Source organism: Thunnus thynnus, chromosome 20 (assembly GCF_963924715.1).
Source record: "Thunnus thynnus chromosome 20, fThuThy2.1, whole genome shotgun sequence".
NCBI classification, from domain to species: Eukaryota; Metazoa; Chordata; class Actinopteri; order Scombriformes; family Scombridae; genus Thunnus; species Thunnus thynnus.
Genome location: NC_089536.1, coordinates 16,077,684 through 16,096,462, shown reverse-complemented (window position 1 = coordinate 16,096,462; position 18,779 = coordinate 16,077,684). Strand labels below are relative to the sequence as shown.

At 41.3% G+C, this 18,779-nt stretch overlaps 2 protein-coding genes across 7 annotated transcripts; one reads left to right on the top strand and one right to left on the bottom strand.

Moving 5' to 3' along the window:
* Window positions 1-902: 902 nt before the first annotated feature.
* irf3 (interferon regulatory factor 3) lies at window positions 903-6,174 on the top strand. Of its 2 annotated transcripts, none has more exons than XM_067575449.1 (11): window positions 903-1,118; window positions 2,264-2,430; window positions 2,565-2,736; window positions 3,486-3,547; window positions 3,664-3,733; window positions 3,884-3,949; window positions 4,073-4,318; window positions 4,521-4,611; window positions 4,857-5,146; window positions 5,250-5,368; window positions 5,817-6,174. In XM_067575449.1, exons 2-11 carry the CDS (start codon window positions 2,266-2,268, stop codon window positions 5,928-5,930), a joined length of 1,395 nt encoding a protein of 464 aa, XP_067431550.1. In that variant the 5' UTR covers window positions 903-1,118; window positions 2,264-2,265; the 3' UTR covers window positions 5,931-6,174. The 2 variants fall into 2 exon arrangements, with proteins under 2 accessions (XP_067431550.1, XP_067431549.1); XM_067575448.1 differs by having other exon boundaries at window positions 3,486-3,559.
* An 834-nt stretch (window positions 6,175-7,008) lies between these two features.
* Window positions 7,009-18,589, bottom strand: si:dkey-94f20.4 (synembryn-A). 5 transcript variants are annotated; one of them, XM_067575443.1, is made up of 16 exons: window positions 18,449-18,576; window positions 14,367-14,424; window positions 14,096-14,245; window positions 12,694-12,788; window positions 12,549-12,596; window positions 12,109-12,126; window positions 11,914-12,003; window positions 11,214-11,824; window positions 10,555-10,690; window positions 10,237-10,425; window positions 9,910-10,004; window positions 9,449-9,599; window positions 9,197-9,292; window positions 8,950-9,094; window positions 7,936-8,215; window positions 7,009-7,408 (listed from the first exon to the last, which is right to left on the bottom strand). In XM_067575443.1, the coding sequence occupies exons 4-16, from the start codon at window positions 12,781-12,783 to the stop codon at window positions 7,267-7,269; spliced, it is 2,091 nt and encodes a 696-aa protein (XP_067431544.1). In that variant the 5' UTR covers window positions 12,784-12,788; window positions 14,096-14,245; window positions 14,367-14,424; window positions 18,449-18,576; the 3' UTR covers window positions 7,009-7,266. The 5 variants fall into 5 exon arrangements, with proteins under 5 accessions (XP_067431544.1, XP_067431546.1, XP_067431545.1 ...); XM_067575445.1 differs by lacking the exon at window positions 18,449-18,576 and adding an exon at window positions 14,566-16,259; XM_067575444.1 differs by lacking the exon at window positions 14,367-14,424 and having other exon boundaries at window positions 18,449-18,589.
* Window positions 18,590-18,779: the final 190 nt, after the last annotated feature.

Here is an 18,779-nt window from a genome sequence, read left to right as displayed (position 1 = left end):
CTGTGTTTCATTTCCCTACAGTGTACATGCGTGTAGGAGTTTCCACACGTGCGTCTTTGTAATGACATTTTAGCTGCTCCTCATTATGCTTTTAAGGTTAAAGGGCAAGTTCACAATTTCTCAAGTCTGTCAAAACCCAGTCCTCATTTTTAGCAAAGCTGTACTTCCAAGTAGAGGCTTCAGCCATCAGTGTTAGAGTGGATATCTGCCGCTTTTACAGTTTTTTTAGTGAAAAATTATTTTGTGTCTCGATGGACGGTGTTTTCCTGTTCAGCTGCAGTGAAAGGATCATAATAAAAAAGAGGGACTTGGCACTAAACAGACTGTAACCTTGAAAGATACTGACTTCACTTGAGTAATCTGGCAGCTGCAGCCTCATATAAGCTTCAAATAGACTTTTAAATACATTTTTGCACAGCAGGAGGCTTGTAGATTTTGGCTCCCATCACTTATATTGTAAGTGCATTATAAAGGGATCTCTTAATGGTCAGTGTGAACAGGAGGAATAATTACAGCAATAAAAACCTGACTTGATTTAGGACAAACTTGAAAAAAGAATTAACCTATCCTTTAAGGTTATGATTACGTTTAGAGCAAGGTTTGGAGTTATAGCAGTGACCTTTATGGTAGCTGGTTCCCAATTTAGAAATCTCTAAGAGGAATTTCCTAAATTTCTCAGATTAGGACATTTGAATAAGTGTTTAAACCCAGAGCGGGTAAATAAATAAACTGCACCGCAACATTTAGTGTTTCTTCCTTGCTGTTCCATAAATTGTGACCCCCATGTTGGGGATCACTGGGCTATGATGCTTTTAAGGGTCCTCACAAGTATAAAGAAGTTGCGTGTTTGACCCCACCTAGCGGGCTCAACTGGCGTGAAACCCTGGTGACGTCATATCTGGAAAACGAAACTGAGGATCGGAGTTTCCCGAGAAAGCCTACAGACTACAAAGCACTCTCCTCGGTATATAAAGGAGTCGGGAGTCGGGGCCGTGTTGACACGCAGCTTCAGCTCGTACAGCAGTTATTGTCCTGAACAATATTTCTGACTTCGGACCCAAGAAACGACGACACTTGAACTAAACTCGCACACCGACCAGTGAAGCCTGTCACAGCAGGTAGGAGAGTTATTTGTTATGTAAGCTGATACTATCATATTAATATTAAGCCTATGAACATGTACAGTAACTCCTGCACAGTCAAGCAGGCAATTGGAATATTTAACAACACTATATATGGCCAGAGATGGACAGTAACTATCAAATACTGTGTTTAAATTCAATCTTTACTCCAGTATTTTCACTATATGCAACTTTAAAGCCTACAAACAATACAGACAAATGAAACAGTGACAAAACATTAAATCAATGCATACTGCTCTGCCAGTATTCCGCACAATCAGTATTTTCACTTTACATTCATAATTACATTGTAGCTACTATTCACAGTACCTTTCAGTGGCATTTTGAGTTAAGGAGACTGACATTTAGTGATACTGACTCATTGAGTAGGCTGAACCAGACCCCTTATTGGCCTGCTTCCTCTTTCTAAGATTCAGAAACTGCAAAATACAGGCCAAGCAGATGTTCCCAGTTACTAGAGAGTGCAGCAGGTATAAGGCTATTGATACTGTGTTGTGCTGTTGATCTCTTCTTAAACATTTGATCTATCAGTGGACGTGAAAAATGATAGAAGTCACACCTCATTCAAAATTAAAAATAAGTGTTTTATGTTTTAATGAAATCTAAGATGCTGTTTATTGTATTTTCTTATACTTAATGGTATTTATTGGTTACCTTTTCCCTTGAAAATTACAAGATAGCGCCATCTACAGGCAAAATGTCCCTTGAAAGGTGAACCTGAAAATTGTACTAATCAATTGAATAAATAGTCACCGTGACTCAGTGTAGTGTGTGGTGTTACACCTTTCATTTCAGTGAAGGATTCAAGTAATCCTTAGATCTTTTTTGCTTTTGCATCGTGTGCAAGGTAATCTGAATACTGATGGCTACTAGAATCCAGTATTAAAATCAGGCATTTGAAATTTAGGTTTAATAGTTATTATTCAAATATTACAAAACAAATCTTCATTTAGAGGCCACATCAGAATGTGTACTTTCTATTGTAGGTCAGCTGAAGATCATGTGACTATTCAATGAACAGGCTCACACCCATGAAGTTATATGACAGCAAGCCAAAGCAATGACACATGATGAGGGATTCATGCTAACACTGATATGGCATATTTTTCTCGCTCTTGTAGAAATGTCTCATTCTAAACCACTGCTCATCCCGTGGCTGCGGGCCCAGATTGACAGCGGCAGCTATCACGGTGTCCACTGGACGAACCAGGAGCGAACAGAGTTCTGCATCCCCTGGAAACACGGTTTGAGACAGGACTCCTCCGACAGTGACATCCTCATCTTTAAGGTGCACTGACTGTCATGCAAAGACATCAGCAAATAGAATTTAAAGAATCCAATCCACAGGCTTGTACTGTACATCATGTATTTCTGTTCATATAGTGTAATTATTCCTGCCTTCAACCTGTTTCTTCCCTGTAGGCCTGGGCAGAGGCCAGTGGCAATGGCCCGGCTCAGGGAGACCCCTCGGTCTGGAAGAGGAACTTCCGCAGCGCCCTTCGAGCCAAAGGCTTCAAAATGCTCGCTGACAAGAAGAACGACTCCGCAAACCCACACAAAGTGTACTCCTGGCCAGAGGAGTCAGCATCAGGAGGTGAGGAACCGTCTGTCTTTAATTATAGTGGATAACAGGCGAGTTAAAAAAAGACTTTTTTTTTATACGTGAATATGCTTGTGATCACACACACTGTTTGGACTATTTTAAGATGAACCAGACAGTACAGGGTCACAAAAAATGCACAGAAAAAGTAAAAAAAAAAACAGACTGCTCCCTCCTTTGCAAAATCAGAGCACATTCATTTCTCTTGCAGCTTTATTCATGCAAAATTATTCAGCTCCTGTGTTTTAACTATAATCCCAGGCAGGCAGGAGGTTGTAGTGTTGAATGACTCTTTTGCTTTAAACCATTTGATGAATAAGGAATCGGCTGTTTCTCCATGTTGTCATGAAATATCAAGAAATATATTTTTATTGCAAATGAGATTAATACAAAAGTCAGGTTATACAGCAAGTGTAGCACAGAAACTGCTCATATCTGCTCAAACGTGAGTTATGTTTGGATTTGAAATGACAAAGCAGCTTCCTATCAGCGTGACCACATACTCTAAATCCCCCGAACACCTCCTCACCTGGTTTGGATGATCACATTACTCTCCATCTTGCTTACATCTATGTCTAGATTTATGTGTCTGTGGTTGAGATTTATCAAGCTAATATGCAAATGTGAAAGATGCAAGTCAATACCATTTTGTAAAGGGGATTATAAGATTAAAGCGCAGCATAAATGATGAAAAGATAGTAAGCAGCAGGTATTAACTGAGCTCTTTAATTCCACTTTCAAAGCAAACTCTTCTGCTGGATCCCAAGACCAAGATGAGGCTGAATTTGTCCTTCCTGTACAAGAAGTAAGCGACTGTGTATGTGGGTTTCACTTGTAGAAACACAGGAAGTGAAATAAAGATGCTGTATAATAATGTCATTGCATATTAACTCATTCGGGTATGTGTCTGTGATATCTTAGAGCCAGGTTGTTCCAAACTTGACGAAACTTGAAGACTGTCTCTTTCTTCCAGAAGAAGCCATATATTTAGGTAAGGCAGCTCATCACTTGTTATTCATTTCCTCCTGGCATGAATTTGGTATCTTAGAAGGGAAATTTACTTAAATATTCTTAGAAATGGTCATTAATTTGATAGTTAATCACTGTGTGAATATTGTTAAACTTGAATATTTGCCTGCAGAATCCACTGTCAACCAGGATATTCTCCAGGAGTGTCTAGAGGGACTGAACATTGGGCCTGAAACAGGTAGACTTATGCGCACTGCTTATCATTTCCTCCCTGTGTTGCCGCAGTACGAGCAGAAAACAACAGTATCCGAGATACTTTTCCTAGAAACACCTTTTTCAGTTTCTACCAACTTTTCCACAGAGGACACGGCAGGCTTCAACGCTCCTCCTGGGCAACAGCAGCTGGAAAATCAGGTTTTGATTGGTGCACACGTGTTGCCTGGGCAACAGCAGTGTCCAGTAACGTTTGAGGTTGCAGTCAGTGAAGCTGGGTTGCCTGAGCAACCAGCACATCCAATGGTGGGAGCTGTGGGAGAGGCCTGTGGTGGGCAGTTCGTGGAGCAGTTCATAGATACCATGAACAAGACCAATGACAGAGACCATTTCAGTAAGTTGAAGCAAATGAGGAATTTACACAAAATCACATACAAAACGATGTTCCTCCCATAAAAATCAAATTTAATATCTTTCATAAGACTGTTATAAACAATATGAATGATGAGAGTGCATAATAAACTTGTATTTCGGTTGTTTTTTTTTTTAACAGAAACACACTTTCTCTTACATATTTTCTCTTTCTGTATCCTCAGAGACTCAGTTCAGGGTATCTGTGTTCTACAGAGGTGTGAAGGTGTCTGAGCAGGTGGTTGAGAATGAAGCTGGAGTCCGCTTAGTTTACAGGTAACATCAAAATGAAGGTTTGATTAAAGGAAACATGTCTAGCCGATGTTCAATATGGCCAGTTTAGCTTCAACACAGCTGTCATAGTTAACGGAATAGTTTGATGAGTGGTATCAATCTTCTTGGCACGAAAGCAAATAAGTGTTTTTTTCCAAAATGTCTTTTAAAGTCTGTGGCTCTGACATTCATATGACCTGCTGTTCATCTTGAAATTAATAAATGCAATTATGTTGTCGTCACTTTAGGCCTGAACTCACCGGGCCAATTTTTGACCACGAGTCAGGCCTGTCCGTGCTCTCGCTGCCAAGTCCTGGAGCCATGCTGGATCAAACCCAAGCCAAACTGACCCAACGCATCCTGGACAAGCTGGGCGATGGTTTGGATGTGGGGGTGTCTGGTCATGTGGTCTACGGCCAGCGACGGGGTGAGATCAAAGCTTTTTGGAGCTTCTCTAAGTTTGACCAGAGCGGGCAGCCCCAAGAGATTTCTAAACTGCAGCCTCAACCGCTCTACCTGTTCAAGGACTTTTTGCGAGGTGGGCGAATAGAATCACAACTTAACTTTTTGTTACCTGTAAATACATGTGCAACATCTGGCATGTTGGCTTGATATAGTGATTGATTGTCCTATCGCTGCAGGAATAATGGAGTTTATTGAGGGGAAAGAGAGCTATCCCTGCTCCTTGTTCTTCTGCCTCGGGGAGAAGTGGCCTGACCCTGACAACAGGCCTTGGGAGAAGAAACTCATCACAGTGGAGGTGAGAGAACCTTTAAATGATGAAAACGCAGACACAGTGTTGCGCTCAGACCGAACTTAAAACAGTACTTGTTTGGTAAAGGAGTGATCAACCCCCCTAAATTGGCCACTCAAGGCAGCCATAGTCAGCAGCACTTGAAAAGCAGTGACTATTGACTATGACTGTCAATTTTGTCTCGGTATTGATTAATAGCACCAAGGGAGCAAAGCCTGAATACCGGTGGTGACAGCTGCTCACTCAGGTGTAAAAGGTTTATCTGCTGTTGTGCCTCTACAGAGGTGTTCATGCTGAGAAGTGAAAAGCTTATACAAAAAGTCACTTCAAAGAAACCAGCGTGACACGTTTTTTCTTAAATTTCATGGCCTTTGTTAAGTTCACCTTAGCCACTCTCGCTCTTGTCATTCTTGTCATTGCATGTGACTTTTGCTCCCTGCTTTTTCGGTCTCAGGTGGTCCTGACTTCACTGGAGTTACTGAAGAATATGGCTGTTGTAGGCGGCGCCTCCTCCTTGCAGTCTGTAGAGCTGCAGATGTCCCTCGAAGAGATGATGGAGATGTGCTGATGCGCTTTGCTGCACTAGAAGAAAGTCAACGCTATAATCCTTGACAAGAACATCTCAGAAATGCTTGTTTACATGTTTTATGAACATTTTATATTGTGATTCAACACCAAAGTGAATGGTGCAGTTAATAATAACATTAATAATATAAAAAAAATGCAATGGTGTTGGATTTACTTGTACATTTAAACATTGATATTTCAAATTAATTTATACCTTGATATTTTTAATAAAATACTGAAGCTATGGTCTGTGTGATTTAATCTTTCTCACATCAAGACCACATTTTCAAGATACCCAGTCACTTTCTGTTGCAAAGAGACTGAGCATAAGAAAAGAGTCCTGCCACTTCGCAAGCTTTTCACTTACTGTCTTCCATTTGAACAAATGTGTTAGTGTGGAAAAAAGTGCCTTCGTCCTGTCTTGTGCTTTAAAGAAAAATAGCAGATTTTCTTCTAAACTGACCCAGTGGCATTAAATGTGAAATTCCATCTAGAGGCTGTCAGTCATCCTGTTGATGATCTTATGTGTTTATTTATGAATAGTAATCATGCAAATGTTTCAGAATCAATGTGGCAATGATTTACATACATTTCCACATGTAGTAACATCAATAATCAGAAAAAGGACTCCATCTTCAGCTTAATAAAGATCCTTTTAGTAAAACTGAAATACTGTGTATACAGTAAAATGAATGCTGTAACCACACCTAAAACACAAAAACACAGCAGTTCAGTCAAAGGTTACAGTCACACTGGAGTATGAAATTCCAGTCAATTCAACGGCACAGATATGATAAGAGCATCTGGAATCAATCAAAATATTTTTTAATGTTTTGTCACATGAGACAGTTTTTGGCTAAGTATACAACTGAGCACAATCCAAGACAGTTATGTACCACAACACACTATACAGACTGTACAGAATGAAGTAAACATGCAGTGCAGATGTTTAGTTCATCTTGTTTTATTTAAGGGTAACAGTGAGTATCAGGTGTGGCCTGTTTACCATCATTTACAATGCAAGGCTCTAGAGAGGATTAACTAACTATACACTGAAGTAAAAGAATCAGTACACAGCGTAAGATTTCAAGACTTTATTAAAATATTTAAGAATATTATGTTATTACATTGACATCAGTTCATTCTACTACCAATTGAGAATTTCATTCATTCCATCCATTGTGATATTTTTACTCTAAATAAATTATTATCCTGAATCCAAAGAGGAAGAAGAAAAAAATCAAAAATTAGGGACTGGGTGAGAACTACATCGTGTTGTTTTTTCGTCCATACACGTACAACAAATATTTATGCACTGTCAGACTTTAGGATCGATGTTAGTCCTTCTCTCCTTGGTCTGCTTCTCCGTCATTCTCTGAGCCAGACTTCCCCTCTTCAGTGATCGAGTTCTCCCTCAGTCCTGACATCGGGACCAGCTTCCCCTCTGCATCCACTCCCATCGGCTGGATAATATTATCTCTGCAAAACAAATGAGGTGTCAAAAGCATGGACGATTTAATGATCAACAACAACATTGTTCTTATCTGACTCATTTAATGTTTGTCTGCTCTCAGCCTGCTGGACGTTTGTGAAGAGGTTTTTTTTTCTTTGTGTTTTTTCTTTTCTTTTTCTTGGTTCAACCTATTGTAATAAACTGAGTTACGTTTCTGATAATGTCGCCTATATCATGAGGCCTCCTCTCTGCAATTGTTAAAAGGAAATGCTAACTTCATTATACAGAGAAGTTTGATATGGATTGATATTAGACTTACAGATAGAAGGTAAAATAGAGAAATGTAAATATCAATATCTATCATGTACTTAAGCCTCTTTTCAAACAATATCTTCAACTATCTTATCACCATTTAAATCATTTTAAAGGAGATTAGTTCTCATTCAAACTAAAAAAATGTTTGAGTCTTTTAACAGAAATATGTTTATTACTACAATTATGCTTTTACACACATCCCTGTAACAGTCAACAAGTTTTTTGTAGTGTCACTGACCTGGACAGCTTGTTGAAGAGCATGATCAGCCTCTTGGCCTCCTCCTCCTTCTCCTCCTCCGTCATGCCCTCCATGGGGTCCGGCTGTTCTACCTCCACCCGCCCCGTCACGGGATTGATGCGATCTTTCACCTGCCGGTACTCCTCTGTGTCCGAGTCGGAGTCGCTGGAGTACTGGGCGTCGGAGCTGGAGGTCCTGGACCCCTGGCCGCCCAGCAAGCCTCTGGTGGCGAGCAGGCCCGCTGCGTTCCCGTAGCCTGTGTACTTGACAAAACGCCTCACTGGAAGAAGAAGATGTGGAGGTGATAGGCGTCGAATGGTGCAGACAAAGCAGTATATACGCTAAAATGTTATGACGTCATTTTCAATCAGGTGTGTAAGCTGTGTACTGGTACAAACCATTTTTAACACCACACTGACACACAGAGTTTCTAAATCTGTCAGGTTGAATTTTCAAGAAATGTACGGTGGATTCAGAAAATATTCAGACTCCTTCACTTTTTGCACACTTTATTATGTTGCACATTTGATTTTAAATGGGTAAAACTGCCATTTTTGCATGTGCTCATGCTCAAAGGTTTTTAGCAAATGTAAATGTAAAAACTGAGTATTCAGATCCTTAATTCAGTACTTTGTAGAAGCCCCCTTGGCAGCAATTATAACATCAGCTATTCAAAAGATGGCTTGTTAGGTTTTAATATTTCAGAAAACTTTGCACAAATTCAGTGAACTGTTGGAACAAGGTATTAAATAAATAATTTTGTCAAATTTTGGAAACTTTTTTCAAGCCATTTAAGAGAAAAAACGGGAAAAAGGGGAAAAAGAGGTTTAGAGCAGCAACATTGTTGAGATTTTTGCATCCTCATCCTTCTTCTCCTATCCTCTAATTAAAAAAAATCAAATCAAGACAAAAGCACAGTACGTTATCCACTGTCTTGATCTGATCATTTTAACACAGTACAGTGTTGTATTTTCTGACTAGACTTTGTAATTAGATGATAGTATCTGATCTTACCATTTTCCTTGCAGAGGACAAAAATGAGATCAGCGGCACAGTGTTTGACATCTGTGTCCAGGTGGGTCATGAGACGTATCAGACGACTCTTCACTGTGGAGCCCTCCTCTGGCCTGTGTGAGACGTCTTTCAGAGGAGGCAGGATCTAATAAAGGGGACGAGTTATTTCAGTAGACTTGAATATTTTAAGGACCGACAATGTGGCACATATTATTCTTGTGGGTGTCATGTTTTTGAGGGGTATTACATGTTTCCTGATGTAGTGGCGTGTTTCTTTGTGGGCCCGGCAGCTCTCTGTCAGCAGATTGAGGATTGGTGTCAGCTTCTCTTTGATCTTATCGCCCTGAGAAGCAGAAACACGACAAAGACTCTCTCAGGTTATGTCAGTATTAGCTGATGGTCTCTCTTTTAAACTCAAAAACTTCAACATCCTTAAATCTTAATTCTAGCTTGACTTCTAAGCATTTCCAAAACCCCTCAACCCTTCTTCTGCTTTTACCAACTCCAGACGTCTCTCCATGAACATCAGCAGGGTGTGGACACAGTCCATGTTGACCCCCTGGCACTGCTCCGAGTTGGGCTGCAGGGGCACCATCAGCAGCACGTCGAGACACTGAAGAGGCAGCGCTGACAACAGGTTGACTGTGTGACTGCGGGATCAGAGAAAAGAATAGAGGAACGCAAAGAGAGAGAGTTGATAAAAGAGCGATTTGGTTCAGTTTAGTGTGAATAAACTGAAAAACACAATAAGCAGTAAACATTTAACATTATTCATATGTACCAAAAATAAAAGTGTGATCGAAATTAAACATTTCACAGTTCTTGGAAGAATTCATCATTAATCCAACATTTTTAAAAATATACTGTACATTAACTTCAACTGCATCTACATCATTGGAATTAAAGATGACTGTTACTGTGATTTCTAAGTTATCCTACTATGGTTTGGTTCATGCTCACCCCTGCAGTTCATCAGTATCATCTGTCAGTAAACACTTCCTCATCAGGCAGAGACGCAGGATCGCCACCAGGTGTCGGTAAAGAGCTGCATCATCCTGAAGAGAGTTCAAACATACTGTACAGCCCATTTCTCTTGGAACAGTTAATTTGGGCTGATAATGTATAAGAAACAGTTGAGGGAAGGGGAGATTTGGATTGAATCTATTCTTTAGTGCACTTAAACGTTATGTATTTCCTCAAAGAGAGACAGAAGACTGATAACAGTCTTATCTTTTTGCTGTTGCACCTGAAGGTTGCCTGGTTTAGTGTGGACTCATATTCACTGACCTCACTCGGCTCCTGCCTGTGGATGCTGTGGGTGATGTTGAAGAGGATTTTGAGGATCTCTATGATGCGCTGAGAGGCCTCCAGAGAAATAGGTGGTGCTGCCGGATCCAGCACACACTCATACTGCTCCTTCCACTGAACCTCCAGGCAGTTCTCCAGGGCTGCAGTGAGGATGGATACACCTCCTTCCTGGAAGTGGAAAATATTGAGTATGAGGGCAGGATGCAACTGGTTCACTCCGAGAGGAAGTGTAAATACAGCACTACATACTGTATTTTTCCACATCCCATAAGTAAGTGAGTGATAATTTTATGTTACCTGTTGAAGCTGAGTGCTGAGCTCTGACCGCAGTGCAGTAATGAGGAACATGAGTCGTAATTCATAAAACTGAACACTGGAGGGAGATGAACCGCTAACACCTGAGGACAGACGCTCTGTAAGACCACACATGAGCCTGACAACAACAAAACAAAACAAAACAATTAAAAAACAGGAGATTAGCTGTGTGGAAACATTCACAATAGTCACAATAGTGTCACTGTGATCTGTTTTTTTTTTTTTTCAATTCTCATAATGACCTTAAACAACCCCTCAGAGTTCAGGCATGAACTTGCTGCTTTCAATCAAATGTGGGTGTATGTGCATAATAAGCCAGTCAAGCAAATAGTTTGTGAATCCTGGGGCATGTCTCTGTTTTTTCCACTATGAGAAAATAAGCCTTCGCTCTTGGATTCTTAGGGACTGACACCAAAGATTGATGTATACCATTAATGTATAATATGGTTTCATTTACAAGATGATTTTCTGATACTTAACTCGATTGTAACTTCACTGGAAACACCCTAAAATGACTTAGAACTGTCTAAATTTGACCATTATCTGCAGGAAAAAAATGCAGAAATGCAAGTTACAAAGCCAATGGCTGTATGTGTGTGTGTGTGTGTGTATGTGTGTGTGTGTGTCTCTCAAAGCCAAACCTGAGAGCGCTGAACCTCTCCTGTGCCCAGGTGCTGTTGTACACCACGTTACACAACACCTTCATGGCCTCTTTTCTCTGCGCCTCCTCTCCTGACTCCCCGTCCTCCTCCTCCTCTTCCTCCCCGTCCATCTTGCTCTCCCTGCGGTCCCTCCTCCCTCGCTCCAGCACCTTGTGATGGACGGTGCCTCTGTGCATTTCGTTAATGCTGGTCCTGTGGCTCCCAAGCCAGCTGATGCTGTCCAGATCTCCGCTGTTGGCGATGCTGATGTCGCTCTTGGTGTCATCCTCAAAGGCAGGGTATTCATCACTCTGGTCATTGGCTTCAACGTCACCGTCGTCTTCGTCGGTGCGACAGTGGAACACTTTGGCCTCAGCGAGAGAGGCGATGACGTTATCGTAGAATTCAGAGTCGGGGTCGCTGGCTTCGTCGCTCGCGTCAGTTGTGGTCAGCCCGGCCAGTTTGGCCAGAGTGAGGAGAGCGCTGTCGGTCACCAAGGGGCCTAGGACCTTTTGGTCTCTGGAGAGGATCCTCAGGGTGCGCAGACATACTCTCAACAGACGACATTTAACTCCTGTTCTTATGAATCTCACAAGGACAACAGCTAAACTCTGAGGACAGGGACAGAAAAACAGACGTATAGTTTAACAGCATTCTTCAAATAATTCGTGCCAAGCAGAAAGTGATGGGTGTCGGATACCTGTCTGAGGATGAGGCCTCGATCCTCCTGGTCATACTCATCACAGTCGGAGTCAGAATCAGCGTACTCCCTCACTTTATTCTTCCTGAACTGGTACAGCAGGGCAAAGATTAAATGTGATTAAATAATTCATACTTCAATTCCAACATTATGAATTAGTTTAGGGGTGCAATATTAGACTTAAACGTTCTGTACCTCTTCTAGTTTTCTTTGCTAAAGGAGGCGGACAGTGAGTTTCAGTGAGCAGTTCAGGAAAAAAGAGAGAAAACACTATCAGTACGCCTTTGTAAGGCTGTTCAATGGCTGCAAATGACAGAGCTGAAAGTGTTAAATAGATTATCATGCAGTATGCTTGGTATCGCTTTGCCTGGGCTCAATCTGCCTGAGCATACAAGGAGAGAGGATCAGGGACAACTGATACAGCAGAATTACTAATCAGAGACAGACTGTGGAGGAGGTGTGGGGAGGGGTAGAGTGAGGAGGAGGAGGAGGAGGAGGAGGAGGAGGAGGAGGAGGAGGGGTGGATATAGGGTGATATGGAAAGAAAGGTGAGATTTAGAGAACACAGGTAAGACATTGGCGTGACAGTAAACTTTCTCTCATTTCGTGGATGCGGCTGCATAAAACAAACTTACTTTCCTTCTGTCCCTCTCCTCTGCATCAAAGAAGAAGCACTGGGCATACTGGAGGAGAGAAACGACGACAAAACAGTCTGAAACTGTCACAAACAGCAACATATCATCCAGACACAAAGATGAGTGGGTATATGTGTGGTGTTACCTCTTTGTTGAACTCTTGCAGTTGTGTCTGAACACCGTTCTCATCCCCCTGCCTGATGCACTGGATAATCCCCTCCACGTCTATGTCCATGCCTCCTGCGCGCACACACACACACACACACACACAAACACACACGCACAAAAAGGAATAATCATTTAGGCTGTAACAATATTAAAGTTACACAACAATAATGATGAGGATGGTGGTAAAAGGGCTTATGCATTAATAAACACATAGAGACAAAAAACACATCATCTACAGTATATCTGATCTGTAATGCACTCAGAATATGAAAATAAAACCCATTAAATATGAAATTAAAGAGCAGAAATGATAAACATTTAGTAAACTACTCATTCTACCAACATCACAATTACACAACACTGATAAATGCTTCTTGGGTAATGAAAGCTAAATCTGTATCTTTTACATGACAGTTATCCATATTGAGATGCATTCTACACTCACATTAAAATGATTGCAGGCAGATTACAGGAGTTTAACTCCTTGTTTGTGGAAACTTACCTTGTGCGGTTCACTTTTACAGCCAGGTGGTATACTGAAAGTGTGCCAAAATCACCTTGCCAACTCAAAGTGCTGTCACAGCTTCAACTCTACTTCAGCTTGCTTCCCAGTGTATCTTTGTCCACATATGCACAGTGTTCTGCCTTGCAATTTGCTCAATTCACTTTCTTTCCAGTCGCCCTCATGCACTAAGCCTAACTCTCTCTCTCTCTCTCTCTCTCTCTCTCTCTCTCTCTCTATAATCCAAGAGAGATGCAGGGGCCATGGAGTTTATAATCCACTAATGGACTCTAAGCTTATATCTCTCAATGCTGACCCTCTAACCTTTTACAGGTTTCATAGACTTGTACTGCACATCTCTCTCTCTCTCTCTCTCACTCTCTTTCCAGCTTGAACACAAGCTTTCCCTCAAATCTCCTGATAGCTCGAGAATAACTAAAATAACCATTAAGATTTTGTTTGTACCTCCCCTCTCTTGCTGTTGCATAACTGTGCTGAATTCAATGTGAAAAACATTCCTGCGAAATGCATCTGTAGAGTCACCTAAGATGACATTGGTATTTTTTTTACAACTCAAAATATGTTTTTTTAGTTAGAAAAATCATTCCAAAATGAGAACTGAGTTATATAATGTGCTTAACGTATGATGATGCTGTTTGTGTCTGCTCCCACAAGATGGTGCTATTTTCATATCCTCTAGTTCGTATCCTCTATTTCTAGTGGAAGATTTAACTGTGACCATGTGCTACTTCTGGTGATAATCTACACCAGAACAGCTGCAATATGTTTCAGTAAATCAACCGTGTTTGTTTTCACCTGTTTTCCACTGTCATACTCACGTGTACCGGGAAGGGGGGAAAAAAAGAAGTTAACACACCTGTTGCAAAGTGCCTTGCATGCCCTGTGAGGCGAAATCTGTGAGAAGATGATGTGTGAATGAATGACAGCCTTTCCTGGCAGGATGCTCACTCTTGTGCCCAGTGGGTAGAGGAAACAGGGCCATGGGGCTGGAGTGGCCGGCTGGTGGCTGCAGGGTTACAACAACAGGATGCACACTACGTCAGCGATAGCAGGAGAAAAGTCAGAGGAGTGCTGATAAAGTGCTCTTATGGAAGTAAACGCATATTCCTTCAAGATGAATTACATACTTGAGATGTAAGATGTCGACAAGTCAAGAGTTGCATCAGACTGATGACCCTTTGCGACCTTTGAAGGAAGTGGAGGGAAGCAACCGTTGTCACTGACGTACGCAATCCATGACTGTTCACTTTCAGAAACAGACTAACATCATCACTAGCTGTAACACTTGGGACGCAACATGCTGCATGTAGCCTAAACTCCACTGACCTCTAGAAAGCTTTCAAGAGTCAATCTACTGTAATGAGATTCTGTTATGGAGCATGGCTCTCTGTGTTTTAGTTAGTGCATGTCTGTTTATTTTGCCCCTGATAGTATGACTGTTTGTAAGACATGGCACTATTGTTCCCAGGTGCTAATTTATATATTTCTTTTCTTTCACTCTTATTTCTAGGCATGCTAGCAATATGGTTGGTTGGTCATGACTGAAATATCTCAACCATTAGATACATTTGTACAGGCTTCCATTGCTCCCAGATAATGAATCATAATGACTGGTGATCCCTGACTTCTTCTAGTGCCACCATAAGGTTGACAATTGTGGTTTTTCTGATTTACTTCAGCTTTAGTTCCTTAGTTATCTCATGTGGCGTCATCATCATGTCAAAATTTAAATTTGGCCAACACTTTGGTTTGTGACCAAATACCTCTAAAACCAAATACATTCCCATCAGCCTCAGCCTACTTTGTATTAAGTGCCAATTAGCAAATGTTAACACGCTAGATCATAGACTGTATATAAAGATGGACGTCATGACAGCGCCCCAAACGTGAAGCCAAAACGTCTCGATCGCCCCCCGGTGGCTGGCTGCAGTACAGGTTATTCCCGCCCCCTCCATGTTAGTGGATGGGACATGAGCCAAACTAAAAAATCAAAGTACACGTCAAATAATTATTTCTAAAAGACGGTTTCTGTCTTTTCAGGTAGTTCTTATCATGCTGATATTTGTTCAAGTGCTCATTTTTCTTGTAAGTTTGTTTTTAATTAGTTATTTGACGATACAGAAAGGGAGTCTGACGTCATGATTGACAGCGGTGACAGCCGCTCTCAAACCTCCGTCAGGCAGTGGGACGGCTGAGGGGGCGTGTTCCGCGGGCCGTCATGCCGCCGCCCGACTCTACCGATGTATTATAAGAGCTCTTATTGCTCTTATTATACACCCATGGTGGCGACGCGTCGTCCATATTTATATACAGTCTATGCGCTAGATGGCAGATAGCAAGTTGCCATGCTAGCACCGCTTTGCTAGGCCACACTATACATCCATGGGCCACACAGAGCTGCTAGCATTGCTGTTGGCTTTTAGTCTTGTTTGTTAATATATTGTGTTTTTTACAGTATACTAATCAATATGAAGTCATAATTAGCAGTTTTCTATGTTTTGCTGATGTATTTGCTATAGGGATGCACGATATTGGATTTTTTGCCGATATCCGATATGCCGATATTTCCAACTCATTGTGGCCGATTGCCGATGCCGATACTGATATATGCACATATTTTTTTCCAGCTGGCTGAGGAGGCTATTATGCATGCAAGCATATTTTGTACTAAGTATGATCAAGAAAGACAATATATGAAGGAAGAACTTAGGAAGACTGGAGTTCAGCATTAAAACTTTAATGAACCTGCCAAGTGGATGGAGCAGTAGAGTTTTCTTTGAGTTTATTAGACAGACAGGATTAATGTGTAGGATTAATCTTTGGTCCACACTCCAGAGCAGAAAGTGGCGGTAATGCACCTGATACGCTGGTTGCCAACCACCGTCATAAACCAAAAAGAAGAAGATTTTTTTTCCCAAACAGAGTGGTACATTCTGTCAGCCGAGGCTTTTCCTATATGTGCAGCCGAACATAACAGCTCCGCGGACTGTTTCACCCTGACGGTTCTGGTGTTTCCTCCACAGGCTCCACTTCACTGAGCTGCTGGTCAGACCCGCTGCTCCTTTAAAGTGGGAAGAAGCAGCGGGTCTGGCGGGCAGCTTGAGTAAAATGGAGCCTGCGGAGGAAGCACCAGGACCGTCAGGGTGAAACAGTCCGTGGAGGGAAGCACAGTCAGGCGGCGGAGGAGAAGGCAACAAATCGGCCTCTCATAATCGGCAGAAAATGTTCATTTTGGGCCGATGCCGATATTTCATTTTAGAGCTTATATCGGCCGATACCGATGATGTGTCAATAATATCGTGCATCCCTAATTCGTTATTTTCTTCTTAAATGACATATGTGGTAATCACACATTCTCTCCAGGTTCAAAATTTCTTTCAGATACCATAGCAGTAGTTTCAAATTGCACTGACCTTAATCAAAGGCCATAACAAAGTATGATATTTCTTGCTATTACAAGCTACAGACTGGAATCAGTATATTACAACATTTGTGACAGTTTGCTTAATATGCATTAATTTAGGATTAAAATGTTGTTTTTGTGGAAAATAAGCAATTTGCTCAAAGCCAGGCAGCAGCAGGTGTAAAGGGTATGCTTTCTTTTGTCACGTCGTCCCTGCCTTCATGCTAGTTGTAACGTTTCAGGGGAAATTATTCATATAACAACACTCTGTGTAATCCACACTTAATCATGTGAAAACACAAGATTGCCTTATCATTTGACTGCTAATGCTCTTGGGTGCACGCGCGCCAGTGATGACTCAGTGCACTACTCAGATCACACAACCAGTCCAGATGTTCACAGGAAAGGTACACAATAGACTCATGAGGGGTGGTGGAAGTTGTGATTTAGAGAGACGGAGAGGGGCTGGGAGAAACAGAGTGTGGAGACTTGAAAACATTAAACGTGACACTGGCTCCCCATGGACTTACTGTGTTATTAAAAGATTAACAAATTTGTCATAATTTCCTAGAGAGATATTAATATGTGGCTGTAAAAGTGCTTGATTATTTCATAATTTCTTATTTCTGTGAACATTTGTAAGTGAGCTAATAAAGCTATAAACCTATTCTGCTAAAATTAAATCTGAATATCTCTAAAATAGGATTTATCATCTTTGAAAACAAGTTGTTTTTGAAACACTGTATATAGGGGGAGGGGGTGAGTGAAGGACATTTCAGGAATAAACATGGTGACGGCAAAAGTGACTCAAGGGAAAAAGGCACAGGAAAAATGGGGCGATAAAGAAAAGCCTGGAGGAGAATCGGGGTTATTTTGGGCTCTGCGGGCTTCCTGCAGGTGATGGAAATGAAAGAACGATTTCTGGAACAATTGCTCTGCTGCAAGTGGAGTGGGAGAGGAGAGGGATGGATAGAGGATGTGGATGGGGAGGGGGTCAAAGAGTGAACATAAGAATCAATGTAAACATCACTTAAAGTACAAGGTCGCTTCAAGTATAAGCACAATGTTGTGTTTGGAAACTGTGGTTAAAATCTTGTTTACATTGAGAACGCAGCTCTTGTAAATAGAGGATAAAACTGCCACCATAACTGATTAATTGCAAGCGTGGGAGTTGGTCTAGCAAAATAATGACTATGTTACAGACACGCCCCCTCACCCTGCCATAACCCTATAAAGGACCTGAGGTGGTGAGGATGACAGACATCCAACAATCGGCAAGAGACTACGCCTGAACCTCTGGATTGATGGTTTATTCAAAAAGCTGCAGAGGATTTTTACATTTTCTTGGTGGTAAGTTACATCCTGGCTTCAATTTATGCTATTTTGAAGAACATAATTTACTTCTTCATTGACTCTTCTTTTAACAAAATCTTATGAGTTGTGAAGACGATAGTATGTTTTTCCTCAGCATCACTCGTTCTTTCTCTGCCACAGGTCAGTGCGATATGGAGATAGCTGTTCTGCTGCTGCTGACTGTGTCTTTGACTGCTGCCTCCCCACTGAGACCAACTCACAGGTCAGTGAAAAGCTTAAGTAAACATACAGCTAACGAGAGAAAAGAAATACTCACACTAACCACTTTGTTGTGCCATTTACTAATCTGTAAATGGAATAGCAAAACATTTTTGCCTTAAAAGTAATATTACAATTTAGAAATAAACAACTGGATTATATAATAATGTATCTACACCTTATATTAATATAAATCAGATGTTTTTGGTTCATAAACTGCATTTTAATCAGTACCTTTTTCTGTTGGACCCACAGGTCAGACTCAGACACTGTCCTTGCAGGAGATACTGTCCAGGTTTCAGGGGTGAAAAGGTCAGAGGATACACAAGAGCAGCATGCTCCATTGCTGAAGATCATCCCATATTCTTCAGAAGACAAACATCTAGACACAGATGTTGTGAAACACAGGTAAGAAAATTCACCACTGTGAGAGGCTGTAAATACAAAACAACACTGCTATAGTGATAAAAAGGAACGGAAGGTTCTTTGTACTGGCAGGCAAGTGAATACCTGCCTGCCTAGCCTGCTTGTGTTATGACATGTCTTACTGTAATTGTGGATCCGA

Coding starts and splice junctions, on each gene's coding strand:
- irf3 (XM_067575448.1), top strand. CDS start 2,266: ATGTCTCATTCTAAACCACTGCTCATCCCGTGGCTGCGGGCCCAGATT. Junction 2,431..2,564: donor GTGACATCCTCATCTTTAAG/GTGCACTGACTG, acceptor TCTTCCCTGTAG/GCCTGGGCAGAGGCCAGTGG. Junction 5,369..5,816: donor AGAAACTCATCACAGTGGAG/GTGAGAGAACCT, acceptor TTTCGGTCTCAG/GTGGTCCTGACTTCACTGGA.
- si:dkey-94f20.4 (XM_067575444.1), bottom strand. CDS start 12,783: ATGGACATAGACGTGGAGGGGATTATCCAGTGCATCAGGCAGGGGGAT. Junction 10,426..10,554: donor TCAGCACTCAGCTTCAACAG/GTAACATAAAAT, acceptor TTCCACTTCCAG/GAAGGAGGTGTATCCATCCT. Junction 9,095..9,196: donor GCCACTACATCAGGAAACAT/GTAATACCCCTC, acceptor CCCCTTTATTAG/ATCCTGCCTCCTCTGAAAGA.